This window comes from Somniosus microcephalus, chromosome 7, assembly GCF_052327205.1.
Source record: "Somniosus microcephalus isolate GS21.2 chromosome 7, FLI_Smic_1.0, whole genome shotgun sequence".
Lineage (NCBI taxonomy): Eukaryota > Metazoa > Chordata > Chondrichthyes > Squaliformes > Somniosidae > Somniosus > Somniosus microcephalus.
Window position 1 is genome coordinate 76,920,280 of NC_140993.1, and position 17,099 is coordinate 76,937,378.

Here is a 17,099-nt window from a genome sequence, read left to right on the forward strand (position 1 = left end):
GTACTGGAGGGCTCCTCCCGAGCGGTCAAGGCAGCGGAGCTGTTGCTTCAGCAACCCAATGGTCTGCTCGATGATGTTCCTGGTGGCAGCATAGCTTTCATTATATGAGTGCTGGGCATGAGTTGGGGTTGCAGAGGGGAGTCATGAGCCAGGTGCAGAACGGATAACCCTTGTCTCTGAGCAGCCAGCCTCGGGTTTGACGTGGTGGCTGGAAGATTGCTGGCACACCGGATTGACGCAGGATGAAGACATCATGACTGCTGCCAGGATAGTGGGCATTGACCATCAGGATGTGCTGGGCTTAATCGCACAACAACTGCACATTAAGTGAGTGGTAGCTTTTGCGGTTACGGAAGTTCTCGGGATTGTTATGCAGTGCCCGCAAAGCCATGTGGGTGCAATGGATGGCGCCCTGCACCATGGGGAAGCCCGCTATCCTGGCAAAGCCACGTGTGATCCTCCTCCTTCTGTGATCTCCCGATGCAGCGATGGACAGCGAACTGGGAGATGTTAGCTATGTGTCCTGCTGCAGACTGGAAGGATCTGCTGGTGAAGAAGTTGAGGGCCACGGTGACCTTGAGGGCTACTGGGAGAGCCGTGTTCGCCCTGCTCTGAGGCTCCAGGTCTGGTTGCAGGAGGTGGCAACGTTCTGTGACCACCTCCTTGCTGAAGCGGAGCTTCCTAATGCACTGTTCCTTGCTTAAGTGGATATAAGACAAGTGGATATAAGAGCAGTGCTCTCTGAAGACCCTAGGTGGGTAAGACCTCCTGTTGCGAGCCCTCCTGGATCTCCTCCTCCTCTTCCCTCTGCGCACATCTTCTCTTCTCGCTGCCTCCGCTCCATCTCCCGAAGATGCTCAAGCATGAAGGGGCTGCCAATACAGTCCCCATAACTCTGAGAATGTGTTGAGTAGAAACCTTGAAAAAAGAACAAAGGTGTTCTCCACTTGCCCAACACTCCCTGTCACCTTAGGACCTTGAAAGAAGTTTAGAAAGCTGCTAGACTTCCAGAATGTTCCATAAAGCCAGTCAAACTGAACAAACCTGTCAGCTGTAAGTTGTTGCTGATGATCCCTTTTTAAATATCATTGCTGGAGCCTCCTTCCTGCTTGTGAACACTTGGTCAGCTGGTCGCAATTTACACAGGCCGGTAAGTTGAGCAGCGCACTCAAAGCTGGCAGATCGGGCGTCAGGTGAGCGTTGCACACTCACTGACGTCACAATCTGCATAATCTCTATATTGCTAATGAGCGTGGACATTGGCCGCGCTGCCGCCCAGCTGAAAATAATGGGCAACGGCAGCAAGCGGAAGTGCGGCAGCTGCCATTTTTTTCACAAAATGGACCTTAAAGGCCAGCGATAACACTACAAATTTCTAGGACCCTGTGTTTAAAAATAAAAACCTGCTGGCACTCTAGACTCCCATGAAGAATGGCCACTTGAGGCAAATTACTGGAGGGTTGCCAACATCAGTGGCATTGTACCCTATTACAAATTGGTGCTTTATGGGGAGGAATTAATTATGGCATTGCTAAATTCCAGTAGTTCATGAATAAGGTGGTGTAAACTATGTCTGACAGTCAAAGATGAGAATGGGGCCATTTAAGTAACGGTGTTAAGTAACTAATATGTGCGAACTGGTGAAGACGGCCCCTTTTAGATGAAGGCTTGAAATACTTTAACATTGTTGTTTTAGTTCAACTTCAGAATGAGTCCACCAGTTTACTGAGAGAGCTATGGGTCTGTTTATCCAGTGGATCTGTAACAAAACACTTGAGTGCTAGAAATCTTCAGCTGACATGGCTGAAGATTTGGAGAATCTGGATGTGATATTTGAGTGGATTCTGTTGGGTAATGTGTAAAAATATTTCTGTTCGTTTTGGCTCCCATATGAGTAGTCTGTTTATACCTATTCCGTGAAAGTACATGAATACTGTGCTTTTAACTTATTAGAAACATTTGCAGAAATTGGAGCTTTCCAAGCAGCGCAGTAGCTTTGCCTGATGAAAATTGGTAGAGGTTAGGATGCTGCTTTGGTTCTGAGGCCCAGTCATTTCAATGGATGATAATGCCATTTTTGTTTTGGTTGTCGTGGGGGAGGGGGGAGGAGAAGGGGCATTTCCATGTTGTAAATATGTGATTAGGTCAGAAGATAATCAGCTTTTTGTGGCTCTTCTCCTCCCTTCCCCCCCCCCCCCCCCCCCCAAACAATAAGAAAGGGATTACTCTGTGGTGCTATTTGATCACAGTCTCGTATTACAGTTATCATGGTGCAGATATTTTATCACTGTGTACTCGAGGGTGTACTCTTACTTTCTCATCCACTGTGTACACTGCAGCAGAACCAAAAACATTGGCAAAAGGTGTAATAATCTGTTTGACTTGATTGTTATGATTTTTATTGTTAGACACTCCATAAAATTGCTTGCCATTTTCTGTTCATTTTAATCTATAATTCACTTAACCTTTACATTTTTCTGACTCATTGCTGTTATTTTTGAGGTAATATTTCTCATTAGATGGAGCTCAAGTAAAGTGTGGCTTTGGAACTCTCAAGCAAATTAAGTACTGAGCTGCATTAAATTTATTTTTTCAGTTAATTTTCTTTAGTTTCCTCTTATCTTATCCCCTTTTATCCCATCACAGAGCTACTCCAACAGTGGCTACAGATATAGGTTGCTCAATTTCTGCCCCCCCCCCCTCCCCCCATCAATACTGTTGTGATCGCAATATAAAATTATGGAAGAGAATGGGTGAAAACATGCAACCCACTGCAATGTCCCTAAATTATTAACTTAAAATATTCCTGGAAGTTTTTGTAATTATTTGATGAATAACTGAATTAACAAGCTCCTCCAATAGCTTAGCATGTAGCTGAATCATACATATCTGGCAGGTCCCAGATTCAATCCCTGGTCTGTATTGAGTTAGCTTATCTCAGCTGGAGCAGTGATAGGGGCACTGTGATTTTTCTTGCACATTCCACTTTAGGGAAGGAGTAATCGGCCCCTGATTGTTGTCTAGCTCCCTGCTGAAGATGTACTTGTGTGGCGGTCTGGTTGGGAGAAGAACTTGAGCTCAACTGTTGTGCCTCCTCCATTAGAATAGCCTGTTGACACTGAGATTTCAAGGCTGACTTTTGAATAATTGTTACTTAGGTAGGGTACCAGAGGACAACTAACACCTCGAGTGGAGAAAATGGACAAGAATTTATTTTAAAACAATTTGAATTTGACTTTATAAATTATAGACCTAGAAATGCATAAATAGTGCTAACCCTCTGAGAACTCTCTGTTCCTCCAACTCTGGCCACTTGCTTTGCCCCACCACTGGCAGCTGTGCCTTCAGCCATCTAGGTCCTAAGCTCTGGAATTCCCTCCCTAAAACTCTCCACCTCTCTCCCCTCCTTTAATACACTTCTTAAAACCTTCCTCTTTGACTAAGCTTTTGAATGCCTGTCCTAATGTCTCCTTCTTTGGCTTGGTGTCAATTTTTTTCTCATAATGCTCCTGTAAAGCGCCTTGGGACATTTTGCTACATTAAAGGTGCCATATAAATGCAAGTTGTTGTTGTTGTATTCATATTAATGGGAAACTAAACATTTACTAAATCTTTTTAAATAGGGTCTTTTGAAAGATTTGTCAACGTGGTGTCTGCACGAACTGCTGTAGGACATGATAAATATGGGAGGCTTATTTTATTCCATATTGATGGACAGACTGGTGACAGAGGGTAAGACATATTTATTAGCCTCAGATTTAAAAGAAATCATTTTTTATGGTTGTCCTATTACAACTATACCGGTTAAATTTTGTATTCAGAATCAATACAATACATTAACCAATTATATTCAATTTTTTTGTTCACTGTTTTCTTTTTAAAGTATTAGTTCTGCCTTTAATTTATTTTTATTATTATAGCCCTGTTTGAGTCATGCATGTAATTGTACTCAATTCACTGATCTACCACATAATAGAATTGAAGTTCAAAGTAATCTGGATTCAATTAAAATGTAGGCTACAGATATATTTGGTTCCATGCAGTAACCATTACTAAGAATTTATTTTTATCATCCAAGTATGAAACATTTGGCATATCTCCATTTCATACACATTTTAACAAGCAGTTCCAGGGCTCCCTTTGCAGGTTATGGTGTATTATGCTATCAGTTGACTTGTGGGAAGCCTGCCACCCCATGTCTTATAAGAGAGGTTTTATTCAGACAAGTTTCAAAAAATTTTGCAGTTCCGTCCTTCCCTCTACCCTCTCCCGTACAAAAGTCTTTTGATGCGTTTTATGCTTTTAATTTCCATTCCAAATCTGAGGTGCATTGGGCAGGGAGATGCTGACCAGAGTTCTGCAGCTGTGGTTTCAGCAACTCTCAGTTGGGGAGGGAAATCTGAGGGGACAGTCTTTTGTCCCTACTGGCAGGCTGCAGGGAGTATTATGAGCAAGCCATGTATCCTTTCCGTGGCTACAGAGGTGCAGGGTCAGATGTGCAAAAAAGGCGACCAATGTGCAGAAAAATGGGAAATGCCCAAAAGTGCCCTGGTGAGAAAATTGTTAATTGGAAAGAGCCAGAAATTCACTGAACTGTTTGTCACATGCAAGAAACTTGAAGTAAACCTGTCACCCAACAAAAAAATGTTTTTAGTTAGTGTATTGTACCAGCAGATAAACAGAGATCATTTTATTAACATTCAGGCCAACTTTTTATGAGCAGAAGTCCCTGGGTTTATTTGACTTTTGTCCAACATTGTTTTGATTTAGTTCGAAGCCAATGTCCGCAGGTTTGCAGGGTCATGCTAGTCTTTCTGAGAAAGTGCTTGCTCCTCCTTCAGATATACTATTTCAGCAGAATTACTAAAGGCAGGGTGTCTAAAACTGTGGCCCACAAACCCTAGCAATCTTGCCCAAACAGCTCAGTTCAATTTGCACGTGTATTTCTTACTCACTGCTTTGTTTGTTTGAATTTTGTGGGCCTGCTTTGGAACAAGCTTTTCTTGCATCATTAGTGAACAAATCAGAAATCAGAACCCACATTTCATGCATCCAGAGTTTGAGATTTAAGCAAATTAATGGTAACATTGATTTGTAATATATATGTGACCCGCATGATTCCTTGGTAAGCAAGAAGTGAAGGCAAGAAGTTTGGGCATTTCTGTCAATTTATTTGAAGGATAAAAATATGGGCTTGCAACTTTTGGTATTGTATTCCTTCGGCAGTTCCCTCTTTAGAGCAGGAAATCTGATCCATGTGCTACAGCTAGTTAATAGATCACGTGTGATTACACGCTTTTGTGTCGGGCAGAATTATGATTGTATATCATGTCCAACAAAAAGATCACTTTGTTTTGCAATATAGCATTTCATTGTTTATTGAAGTAGCTTTGGCAGTGTTGACTGAGTTCTAACAACACTTTGTACTTTAGAACACAGAACTATTTATTGACCTATTTTTGATTTGGCAATGTCAACCCTTGAGATACTTGCACAAGTCCCACTATCCAGGTTTTTTTTTAAATTTTCACAATTTTTGCAAGTTTAAACATGTAGAAAGCTAAGTTTAACTTTCCCATGTGACCTACAGAATTTAAACAAAATACTCCCAGAAACTGCAAGACTCTCGAATTGATGCCATTTCCAGTTGACAAACCAACATAAAAATTCAAACAACCATAGATAAGAATTCTAACAATGTAAATAATCACTGGTTGACTATTTCCCACTCCACTTTTTGCTGGCTGGTGCCCCTCACTCTGTTTCCTGACTTCAGCTGGTGTTCTCTGCCACCTGCTCCATTCTCTCTTCATTGCAACCTTTTGGTATTTCTTCTGTTGATTGAAATCAGCAGCAGAAAATATTCCAACAAGCCAGCATTGAAGAGAGAATGGAGCAGGTGGCAGAGAACACCAGCTGAAGTCGGGGAACAAAGAATTGGATAAGGCTGCTTCTTCATTGGTCATAAAAAGCTGTATGTTGAGCATTTAAGCACGTAAATAGAAAATGACTTTGAGGGCCAGGTAACCAGAGTTTGCGAGCCATAGTTTAAGCACCCAGATCTAGAGGATCTGATCAAACCTTCAATTCTGCGTCGCTGCCAAGCCCTTCGTCCCTTTTAATCCTTATTGCCCTTTTTTTTTTTAAATACGATTTTTTAATAGATTGCAATTGTATGAAAAATATTTCTATCATCTAATAGCATGCAAAATTATTAATTTAGATATATGAATCATAGCATTCTAAGCCTTAATTCCTGATTATCCATCCCTCAATTTTTTTAAGACTATTCCTAATCCATGAAATTTGACCCAAATCCCATGATGAATGTACAGCCCTCGTATACTCCATGTGCCAAGACAATCAATCTACCTGGCAAACCTTATCGCACCTGCCCAGATTAAAATGAAGCCTAGATTCCATAATGAAAAAGATAATGATCAAGTGATCTGATCCCAGGCCTTTGCTATTTTGAAATCTTGCATTGCATGCTGGAGTGACCTAGACTAACTCGTCCTTTGATATTCCTGTTCCTGGTAATTCATAGTGTAAAATGGATTAATCTAATAAAAGAGATTTGGTTTGAATTAACAGAAGTAAACAAAAATTGCATTACAGACTGAATCTCTGGGAGGTTGCAGAATTTTTAAAGGGCCATGGAATTATTAATGCCATTAATTTGGATGGAGGGGGATCAGCTACCCTGGCACTCAATGGATCTCTTGCAAACTATCCATCAGATCACTGGTATGTACGCTGCAAAGTATACAAAGTTGTGTACTACTTGAAATTCTGTTATGTTGCTCATGGACAAAATGGTTTGGAGTAATTTTGTTCATATTTGTCTTTCAGTAGATTTACCTGCCCATGGGACAGCCTGAAATTTCTAAAAATTGCCTGCACACTGATCACTGAATTCATGTTTTTTTTAAAAAGTAAATGCTTGCATTGTAGAAGACAGAAGTAATAAGGGTGTCTGACACATCAGAAATAATTAATTTTCTGGTGCTGTATCTCTTTGAAATCTGTTAAAATTCACTCTGGAGTTCTGCTCGCATAACGCACGAATAGGTGGGCATTAAAAGTTCAGCCATGGTTAAACAAATAAATGCCTGCAGTGGAAAAGTCCCATCAATAAAGTGTCCTATCCAAATGACAAATAAATAAGCAATTTGCTGAAGTTCCTGTTTTTATTTATAATTTGGTGAATCTAATCTATGCATGCAACATCTTAAAATGGCTCTATGGTGTTTTATTTAGAAATCTGAACAGTTGGGTTCTGCTGGCATAACAAATAAATAGCTGGATATTAAAATTCATGCAGTGTTTAAAAAAAATTAAAGCCTGTACTGGGAATATAATACGTCAGAGAACAAAATATGCTGGCGCTGTTTAGTTTCCTTAGTTTCTCTTCTATCTCCCTTCATGTCCTCTCCAAGCTCATCTTGTCCATGAGACCCACCTCCTGCTCCCTTGATCCTATTCCTACCTAGCTGCTGACCACACAACTACCCTTCCTAGCCCTCATGTTAGCTGATATTGTTAACCATTCCCTCTCCTCGGGTAATGTCACCCTCCCCTTCAAATCTGCCGCCATTGCTCATAAAACCCACCCTTGACCCCTCTGTCCTTGCAAACTACTATCCCATCTCCAATCTCCCTCTCCAAAATCCTTGAACGTGCTGTCGCCTCCTAAATCCGTACCCATCTTTCCCCAAACTCCATGTTTGACTCCCTCGAATCTGGTTTCCGCCCCCGCCGCAATACTAAAACAGCTCTAATCAAAGTCACAAATTGCATCCTATGTGACTGAGACCATGGTAAACTATCCCTCCTCATCCTTCTCTACCTGTCTGCAGCCTTTGACATGGTTGACGACACTATCCTCCTCCAACACCTCTACTCCATCGTCCAGCTGGGTAGGACTGCCCTCACCTGGGTCCATTCTTATCTATCCAGTCATCAATGGCTTCTCCTCACTCCCGCACCACTATGTCTGGAGTCCCCCAAGGATCTATCCTTGAACCCCTCCTATTTCTCATCTACATGCTGCCCCTTGGCGACATCATCCGAAAACACGTCAGTTTCCACATGTACGCTGACGACACCCAACTCCACCCAGCCACTGTCTTCGATCCCCACCACAAATTCCGTTCCCTAGCCACCGACTTCATAGAGTCATAGTCATAATGGCACAGAAGGTGGCCATTCGGCCCATCGAGTCTATGCCGTCTCTCTAGAGCAATCCAGTCAATCCCATTCCCCCGCTCTATCCCCGTAGCCCTGCAAGTTTATTTCCCTCAAGTGCCTATCCAGTCTCCTTGAAAACATTGAGTGTCCCCGCTTCCACCACTTCCGTCAGCAGCAAGTTCCAGATCCTCACCACTCGCTGCGTAAAAAAAGTTTTTCCTCGCGTCTCCCCTGTATCTCTTGCCTAAAACCTTAAATCTGTGTCCCCTAGTCCTTGTACCATCAACTAGTGAGAACAGCCTTTCCCCGTCTAACCTATCCAAACCCGTCATAATCTTGTACACCTCTATCAAATCACCCCTCAACCTCCTTTGCTCTAATGAAAACAAATTCAGCTTCTCTAACCTTTCCCCCATCCCCGGAACCATTCTGGTAAATCTCCTCTGCACCCTCTCAAGGGCCTTCACATCCTTCCTAAAGTGTGGTGACCAGAACTGAACGCAATACTCCAGTTGTGGCCTAACCAGGGCTTTATAAAGGTTCAGCATAACTTCTCTACTTTTGTACTCAATACCTCTATTTATGAAGCCCAAGATCCCATATGCTTTGCTAACCACTCTCTCAATATGTCCTGCCACCTTCAGGGACCTATGCACATTAACTCCCAGGTTCCTCTGTCCCTGCACTCTCTTTAAAACTGTGCCATTGTGTATATTGCCTCTCCCTGTTCCATCTGCCAAAATGCATTATCTCACACTTCCCTATATTAAGTTCCATCTGCCACTTGTCTGCCCATTCTGCTAGCCTTTCTATGTCCTGTTGCAGTCGATTGGTTTCATCCTCACTGTTTGCCACACTTCCAAGTTTGGTGTCATTGGCAAATTTAGAAATTCTACTCTGTATTCCAATATCCAGGTCATAAAGGCTGTAGCTCCAGCACTGATCCTTGGGGAACACCACTGTCTACCATCAGCCATTTACCACAACTCGATCTTTTCTGTCCTTAAGCCAATTCCTTATCCAAGCTGCCACGGACCCACCTATTCCATGAGCCTCAATTTTGTTAACCAGCCTTCTATGTGGTTCTTTGTCAAACGCCTTCCGAAAATCCATGTAGACAACATCCCTTGCATTCCCTTCATCAATCCTCTCTGTTACTTCATCAAAAAATTCAATTAGATTAGTCAAACACGATCTGCCTTTAACAAATCCGTGTTGGAGAGGTTTAAGCTAATTAAGAGCCAAGTGCCCGTTAATTTTTTCCTTGATTATTGTTTCTAAAACTTTACCCACCACTGATGTTAAACTGACTGGCCTGTAGTTACTAGGATTGTCCTTACACCCTTTCTTGAACAATGGTGTCACATTTGCCACTTCCCAATCCTCGAGCACCTCCCCCGCATCTAGGGAAGATTGGAAAATTATGGCAAGCCCTTCCGCTATCTCGTCCCCCAATTCCCTTAGCAACCTAGGATGCAAGCCATCTGGACCAGGCGACTTATCCACTCTAAGCATACCCAGCCTTTCTAGTATATCCTGTCTATCAATTTTCACCCCTTCCATTGCTTCTTCCTTTTCCACATCTACCAATATTTTGTCAGCATCCACCTCCTTAGTAAACACCGATACAAAGTACTTATTGAGTATTCTAGCCTTGCTCTGTGCCTCTAAGCATATATCACCTTTGTCCCCAATAGGCCCCACCCCGCCTCTTGCTACCCACTTACTGTTTACATGCCGGTAGCAGATTTTTGGGTTCCCTTTTATGTTAATCGCCAATCTACTCTCATATACTCTCTTTGCCAATCTTATTTTCATCTTCACATCACCTCTCAACTTATTGTATTTGGTCTGGTTCTCCCTTGAAGAATTCACCTGACATTCATCATACACCCTCTTTTTTTGTTTCATCATCTTCTCTATCTCCCTCATCATCCAAGGAGCCCTTGCTTTGGTCCCTTACCCTTCCCTCTTGTTGGAATGTACCTAGCCTGTACTTGGAACATCTCCTCCTTAAACATTGTTCCGTTACAGTTTTCCCTGTCAGTCTTTGGTTCCATTTTACGCAGGCTAGATCCTTTTGCATCCCATTGAAGTTAGCCCTATTCCAGTTTAGAAGTTCCACTCTCCATTGCTAATCTAAATCTTATGATACGATGATCACTGGTATCAAGTGTTCTCGCACAGACACTTGGTCGACCTGGCCCACCTCATTCCCCAGCACAAGATCCAGCAATGCCTCCTTCCTAGTTGGGCCAAGAACATACTGGTCAAGGAACTTCTCCTGAACACATTTCAGAAATTCCTCCCCCTCCTTTTCCTTTACCCTAGCATTATCCCAATCGATATTTGGGTAAAGTCCCCCAATTTCACCCCTCTATAGCTCTTGCATATCTCTGCGATTTCCCTGCAGATTTACTCCTCTACCTCCCTCTCACTATTTGGAGGCCTGTAGAATACCCCCATAGCGTGATCATACATTTTTTGCTCCTCAACGCTAACCAAATGGATTCTGTCCTTGTCCCCTCAAAAACACCCTTCCTTTCCAACACTCCAATGTCTTCCTTAATCAGGAATCCTCGAGTCGTCATTGGCTTGTTCTCTGCACAGATGCGGCCGGACCTGCTGTGATTTCCAGCAACGTTTTTTGGTTTTTTTCTGTTTTTCATACAGACCCCAGCATCTGCAACATTTGACCCCTTGTGACCCCACCTCATTGTTCTTTGATGTAATGTTTTCCTGACTGACCTGTTTGGACACCATTCACACCTTTGATTGCTGTGATTATCTCTCTGCCGAGGTGTGATAAAGGGCAGTTAGAAAGATTACCTGTAATCATCTGGCAGCTTTCTCTGACTATATATGCTGTGCCTGTATGCTTCTCTTCACTTCACCTGACGAAGGAGCAGCGCTCCGAAAGCTTGTGATTTCAAATAAAGTTGTTGGACTATAACCTGGTGTTGTGACTTCCTACATTTGTCCACCCCAGTCCAACACCGGCATCTCCACATCATTCCTTAATCAGCACTGCCAGCCCACCTCCCTTTTTTCCTTCCCTATCTTTTCTGAACACCTTGTACCCTTGAATATTAAGTGCCCAGTCCTCACCGTTTTTAAGCCACGTTTTCGTTATTGCCAAAACATCATATTGCCACAAGGCTAATTGTACTTGTAGCTCACCAACCTTATTCACCACACTTTGTACGTTTTCATACCTCCCTCTCTCTGGCAACTGTCTGAAGCTAAAGCAGACCATTCGCAACCTTGGTGGAGTATTTGACCCCCAAGATGAGCTTCTGACCACACATTCGCTCCATCACCAAGACCGCCTACTTCCATCTCTGTAACATCGCTCAACTCCGCCCCTGCCTCAGCTCATCTGCTGCTGAAATCCACATCCATGTCTTTGTTACCTCTAGATTTGACTGTTCCAATGTTCCCCTGGCCGGCCTCCTGTTCTCCACCCTACATAAGAACATAACATAAGAAATAGAAGCAGGAGTAGGCCAATCGGCCCCTCGAGCCTGCTCCGCCATTCAATAAGATCATGGCTGATCTGATCCTAACTGCCAATCCACTATCACAGAACCATCTCCTGAATCTAACAGAATTAGACACACGAAATAGGAGCAGGATCAGGCTACACGGCCCCTGGGCCCGCTCCGCTACCCACAGGGCCATGACCGATCCGAACCTAGACTCATGTCCAAATTCCTGCCCGCTCCCCGTAACCCTTAATTCCCTTTACTTCTAGGAAACTGTCTATTTCTGTTTTAAATTTATGTAATGTAGCTTCTACAGCTTTTTGGGGCAGCATATTCCATGGACCTACCACCCTCTGAGTGAAGTAGTTCCTCCTCATCTCAGTTTTGAAAGAGCAGCCCCTTATTCTAAGACTATGCCCCCTAGTTCTAGTTTCACCCATCATCGGAAACATCTTCCCCACATCCACCCGATCCAACCCCTTCACAATCTTATATGTTTCAATAAGATCGCCTCTCATTCTTCTGAACTCCAATGAGTAGAGTCCCAATCTACTCAACCTCTCCTCATATGTCCATCCCCTCATCCCCGGGATTAACCGAGTGAACCTTCTTTGTACTGACTCGAGAGCAAGTATGTCCTTTCTTAAGTATGGACACCAAAACTGTACGCAGTATTCCAGGTGCGGTCTCACCAATACCTTGTACAACTGAAGCAATACCTCCCTATTTTTATATTCTATCCCCCTAGCAATGAAAGCCAACATTCCATTGGCCTTCTTAATCACTTGCTGCACCTGCATACTAACCTTTTGAGTTTCGTGCACCAGGACCCCCAGATCCCTTTGTACTTCAGTACTTTCCAGTTTCTTGCCATTAAGATAATAACTTGCTGTACGATTTTTCCTGCCAAAGTGCATAACCTCACACTTTCCAGTATTGTATTCCATCTGCCAAATCTCTGCCCACTTACTTAGCCTGTCGATGTCCCCTTGCAGGTTTTTTTATGTCCTCCTCACTCACTACTTTCCCTCCCATCTTAATATCATCTGCAAACTTTGATATGTTACACTCGGTCCCCTCCTCCAAATCGTTAATATAGATTGTAAAGAGTTGGGGACCCAGCACTGACCCCTGCGGAACACCACTAGTTACTGATTGCCAGTCTGAGAATGAACCATTTATCCCAACTCTCTGCCTTCTGTTAGATAGCCAATCCTCTATCCATGCCAGAATATTACCCCCAATCCCGTGATTTTTTATCTTGAGCAATAATCTTTTGTGTGGCACCTTGTCAAATGCCTTTTGGAAGTCTAAATACACTACGTCCACTGGTTCCCCTTTATCCACCCTATACGTTACTTCCTCAAAGAACCCCAGCAAATTTGTCAAACATGACTTCCCCTTCATAAAACCATGCTGACTTTGCCCTATTAAATTATGATTATCCAAATGTCCTGTTACTGTCTCCTTAATAATGGACTCCAAAATTTTACCTACCACATGATGTTAGGCTAACCGGTCTATAGTTTCCAGCCTTCTGTCTACTGCCCTTTTTAAATAAGGGTGTTACATTAGCAGTTTTCCAGTCTGCCGGGACCTTTGCCGAGTCCCGGGAGTTTTGGAAAATTATTACCAATGCATCCACAATCCCTACCGCCACTTCCCTCAAGACCCTAGGATGTAAGCCATCAGGTCCAGGTGATTTATCCGCCTTGAGTCCCATTATTTTACCGAGTACCACTTCCTTAGTGATTTTGATCGTGTTTAGCTCCTCCCCCCCCCCCCCCACCCCCCCCCTCCCCCCCAACCCTTTAGCCCCCTGTTTGCCCAGTGTTGGGATATTCTTAGTGTCTTCTACTGTAAAGACTGATGTAAAATATTCATTCAGTGTTTTTGCCATCTCCATATTTCCCACCATTAATTTCCCGGTCTCATCCTCTAAGTGACCAACATTTACTTTAGCCACCCTTTTTCTTTTTATATAACTAAAAACTCTTACTATCTGTTTTTATATTTTTTGCTAATTTACTTTCATAATCTATCTTCCCTTTCTTAATCAATCTTTTTGTTATTTTTTGCTGTCTTTTAACGTTTTCCCAATCCTCTCTCTTCCCACTAAATTTGGCTACCTTATATGCCCTTGTTTTTAGTCGAATACTATCCTTAATTTCTTTACTTAGCCACGGATGGCTGTCTTTTCTTTTACACCCTTTTCTTCTCAGTGGAATATATATTTTTTGGAAGTTGTAAACTTAAGCTCATCCAAAACCCTGCTGCCCATATCCTAACTTACACCAAGTCCCATTGACCCATCACTCCTGTGCTCACTGTCCTACGTTGGCTTCTGGTCTGGCAACGCCTCAATTTTAAAATTCTTATTCTTGTTTTCAAATCCCTCCATGCCCTCCCTATCTCTGAAAACCTCATTCAGCCCTACATCACTCCAAGATCTCTGCTGTCCTCCGTTCTGGCCTCATGCACATCGCTGATTTTAATCGCTCCACCATTGGTGGCCGTGCCTTCAGCTGCCTAGGCCCTAAGCTCTGGAATTCCCTCCCTAAACCCCTCTGCCTCTCTCTCCTCCTTTAAGATGCTTCTTAAAACCTTTGAGCAAGCTTTTGATCATCTGTATTGATGCCACCATATGTGGGTCAGTGACAAATTTTGTTTGATAACGATCTTGTCAAGTGCCTTAGGATTTATTACTACGTTAATGGCGCTACATAAATGCAAGTTGTTGTTGCTTCCCCTCCACCATGGTTGACGGGCCCGACCGTGTCCATCTCAATTTACGCACTTCGGCCCTCTCCCCCTCCCTCCCTCCCAAAACCATGATACAGTCCTTTGTCACCTTCCACCCCACCAGCCTCCGCATTCAACGGATTACTCTCCATCATTACCGCCACCTCCAGCATGATGCCACCACCAAACATATCTTCCCTTCCCCTTGCCTTTCAGGAGTCCGAAGGGGCCATTCCCTCTGACACCCTGGTCCACTGTTCCATCACTCCAACACCTGCCCAACTTTCCCCAGCAGCTTCTCATGCAAGCGCAGGAAATGCAACACCTGCCCGTTCACCACCTTCCTTCCCATCATCCAGCGCCCAAAATACTCCTCCTGGGAGAAAAGGCGATTTACTTGTACTTCTTACAACTTAGTATATTTTATTTGCTGCTCATGATGTTGTCCCTCCACATTGGGGAACTTAAACCCAGATTGGGTGATCACTTTGTTGAACACCCCTTTCCGTCTGCAGTCGTGACCCCGAGCTTCCAGTCACTTGCCACTTTAATTCTCTATCCCACTCCCACTCTGACCTCTGTTCTTGATCTCCTACACAGTTCCAATGAAGCTCAACGCAAGCTCGAGGAACAGCACCTCATCTTTCTTCAAGTATTTTACAGCCTTCTGGCCTTAACACTAAGTTCAACATCTTCAGACCTTAACTACCGCTCCCATTTTCTCTTGGACAGCAGCTGTTGGTAATGGAGGCTGGCTGCACCAGAGCCACCGGGAGTGACGAAGGTGTGGGCTGGTGCTTGGGGTGGGATCTCCTATCAGTACATGGCCAAGCGGGGTGGTCTGCACCCCTGGGGTTACTGCATTTCTTCTGCCACATTCCTGGGCCATGGAACACTTCTCTTCGCCAGATTTTCCCAGCTTCTCTGCTTCCCTCCTCCTGCTTTTCTGCTGTAACCATTTATATCTCCTATGGAGCTATCTATTTCTGTGCTTGTCGCATTATCACCTCACTTTGTCTTGCACCGTCATCACTTGCCATTTATTCTCTCCTGCCCTCCAACCTATCGTAGCTCCCTCCCTTTTGTTCTTTTCATGTCTCCCCCTGCCCCCCACTTTCCCCTGGCTCTGTAATTGCTTAAAAGCTGTTCATCTCTAACATCTTCCAGTTCTGATGAAAGGTCACTGACCTGAAATATTAACTCTCTAACTAAATGTCATGTATCTCCTGTACAACTTTAAAGTTAGGTGGTTGCCTATATGTCAGTTACATTTACTTTAGACATAACAATAACAACTTCCATTTATTTATCACCTTTAATGTAGAAAAGCATCCTGAAGCCCTTCAGAGGCATAATCAAAAAATGGACATGAAATTCTTTTAGTATTAAACTTTTGCTGCCTATTAAGACAATAAGGGAAAAGCAGATTCCTCACATCTTCCTTGTGTATCAAGTTTACGGTTAACATTTTTTAAACAAAATTATTAGCTAACAGTTCAAATTGTGCTTGTGATCTATATTTTTCTGGCTAACCTCAGATCTAATCAACTATTGCTTATTTCTGACGAAGGGTCATCAACCTGAAACGTTAACTCTGTTTCTTGCTCTACAGATGCTGCCTGACCTGAGTATTTCCAGCATTTTCTGTTTTTATTTCAGATTTCCAGCATCTGCAGTATTTTGCTTTTGTATTGTTGCTTATTTTAGTTAGTTTTGCTTTTTTATAAAGTTGTAAAAGTGACTGATAAAAGCAATCTCCTATTTTTTTTAAGTAAGCTAATTTAGCCACGGTACTCCATTTATTTTAACTAGAAAATGTGTTCAAATCTAGAAATTTAAATAAGCATCCCTCTCAGAAGACTCGAATTTAAATCGAGCAGTAAATGGTACAAACTCAGTTGCCCACGATAGTCTATTTTTGGTGAGAGTACTTCACAGAAAACTGTTTCTTCCCTATCACCCATGTCTTGGAAGCACACCTTGTGTTGGTCAATTACTGGGCAGTATTTCCAGCAACCACAGGTACAGGCTGTGCTCTGCTGGCTAAAGGAGAAAATGAGATGTTGGAGGATATGGATTGTGAGAAAGAATAAAATGTGTAGCTGTTCATTTTTTTTTTTTTTAAACTGCCTTCTAAGTAATGTTCCCTGTAAGCTGTGCTTTGTTTTGCACGGCCTGTTTCTTTTAGTGCGTGGTCCCTTTAAATTTCCGCACATGCGCGGTATTTACAACGGAGAAGCCGGTGAGCGGCCTGCACGGGACCTTTCCCGTTACTGTGCAGCCGCACAGCTGAGAGGGAGCATTGCTTCTGATGCCCCAAAATGGCAGGCAGGAAGCACACGCGCACACTTCCAACCACCATATTGAGTAAGGACAAACAAGAATACAAAAGCAAAATACTGCGGATGCTGGAAATCTGAAATAAATACAGAAAATGCTGGCAATACTAAGCAGGTCAGGCAGCATCTATGGAAAAACATTTTGTCAGTTCTGACGAAAGGTCATCGACCTGAAACGTTAACTTTCTCCCTGCACAGATGCTGAGTATTTCCAGCATTTTTTGTTTTTATTAAGGACAAACAAGAGGCGTCCTTTACCCATGCCTGAAGCATATGCAGATAAGGAGCCTAACACCTGGCCCTTGCTACAACATTGGTTTGCCCTGAGGCAGCCAACACTGGG

General features: G+C 43.1%; 1 protein-coding gene across 1 annotated transcript in view; it reads left to right on the plus strand.

The window, feature by feature from the left end:
* nagpa (N-acetylglucosamine-1-phosphodiester alpha-N-acetylglucosaminidase) overlaps positions 1-17,099 on the plus strand; it is a 126,452-nt gene that overhangs the window by 80,443 nt on the left and 28,910 nt on the right. Inside the window, exons 4-5 of the mRNA XM_085992622.1 lie at positions 3,624-3,732; positions 6,619-6,747. Coding sequence (XP_085848748.1) covers positions 3,624-3,732; positions 6,619-6,747 — 238 coding nt within the window. The remainder of the gene's footprint in view (positions 1-3,623; positions 3,733-6,618; positions 6,748-17,099) is intronic.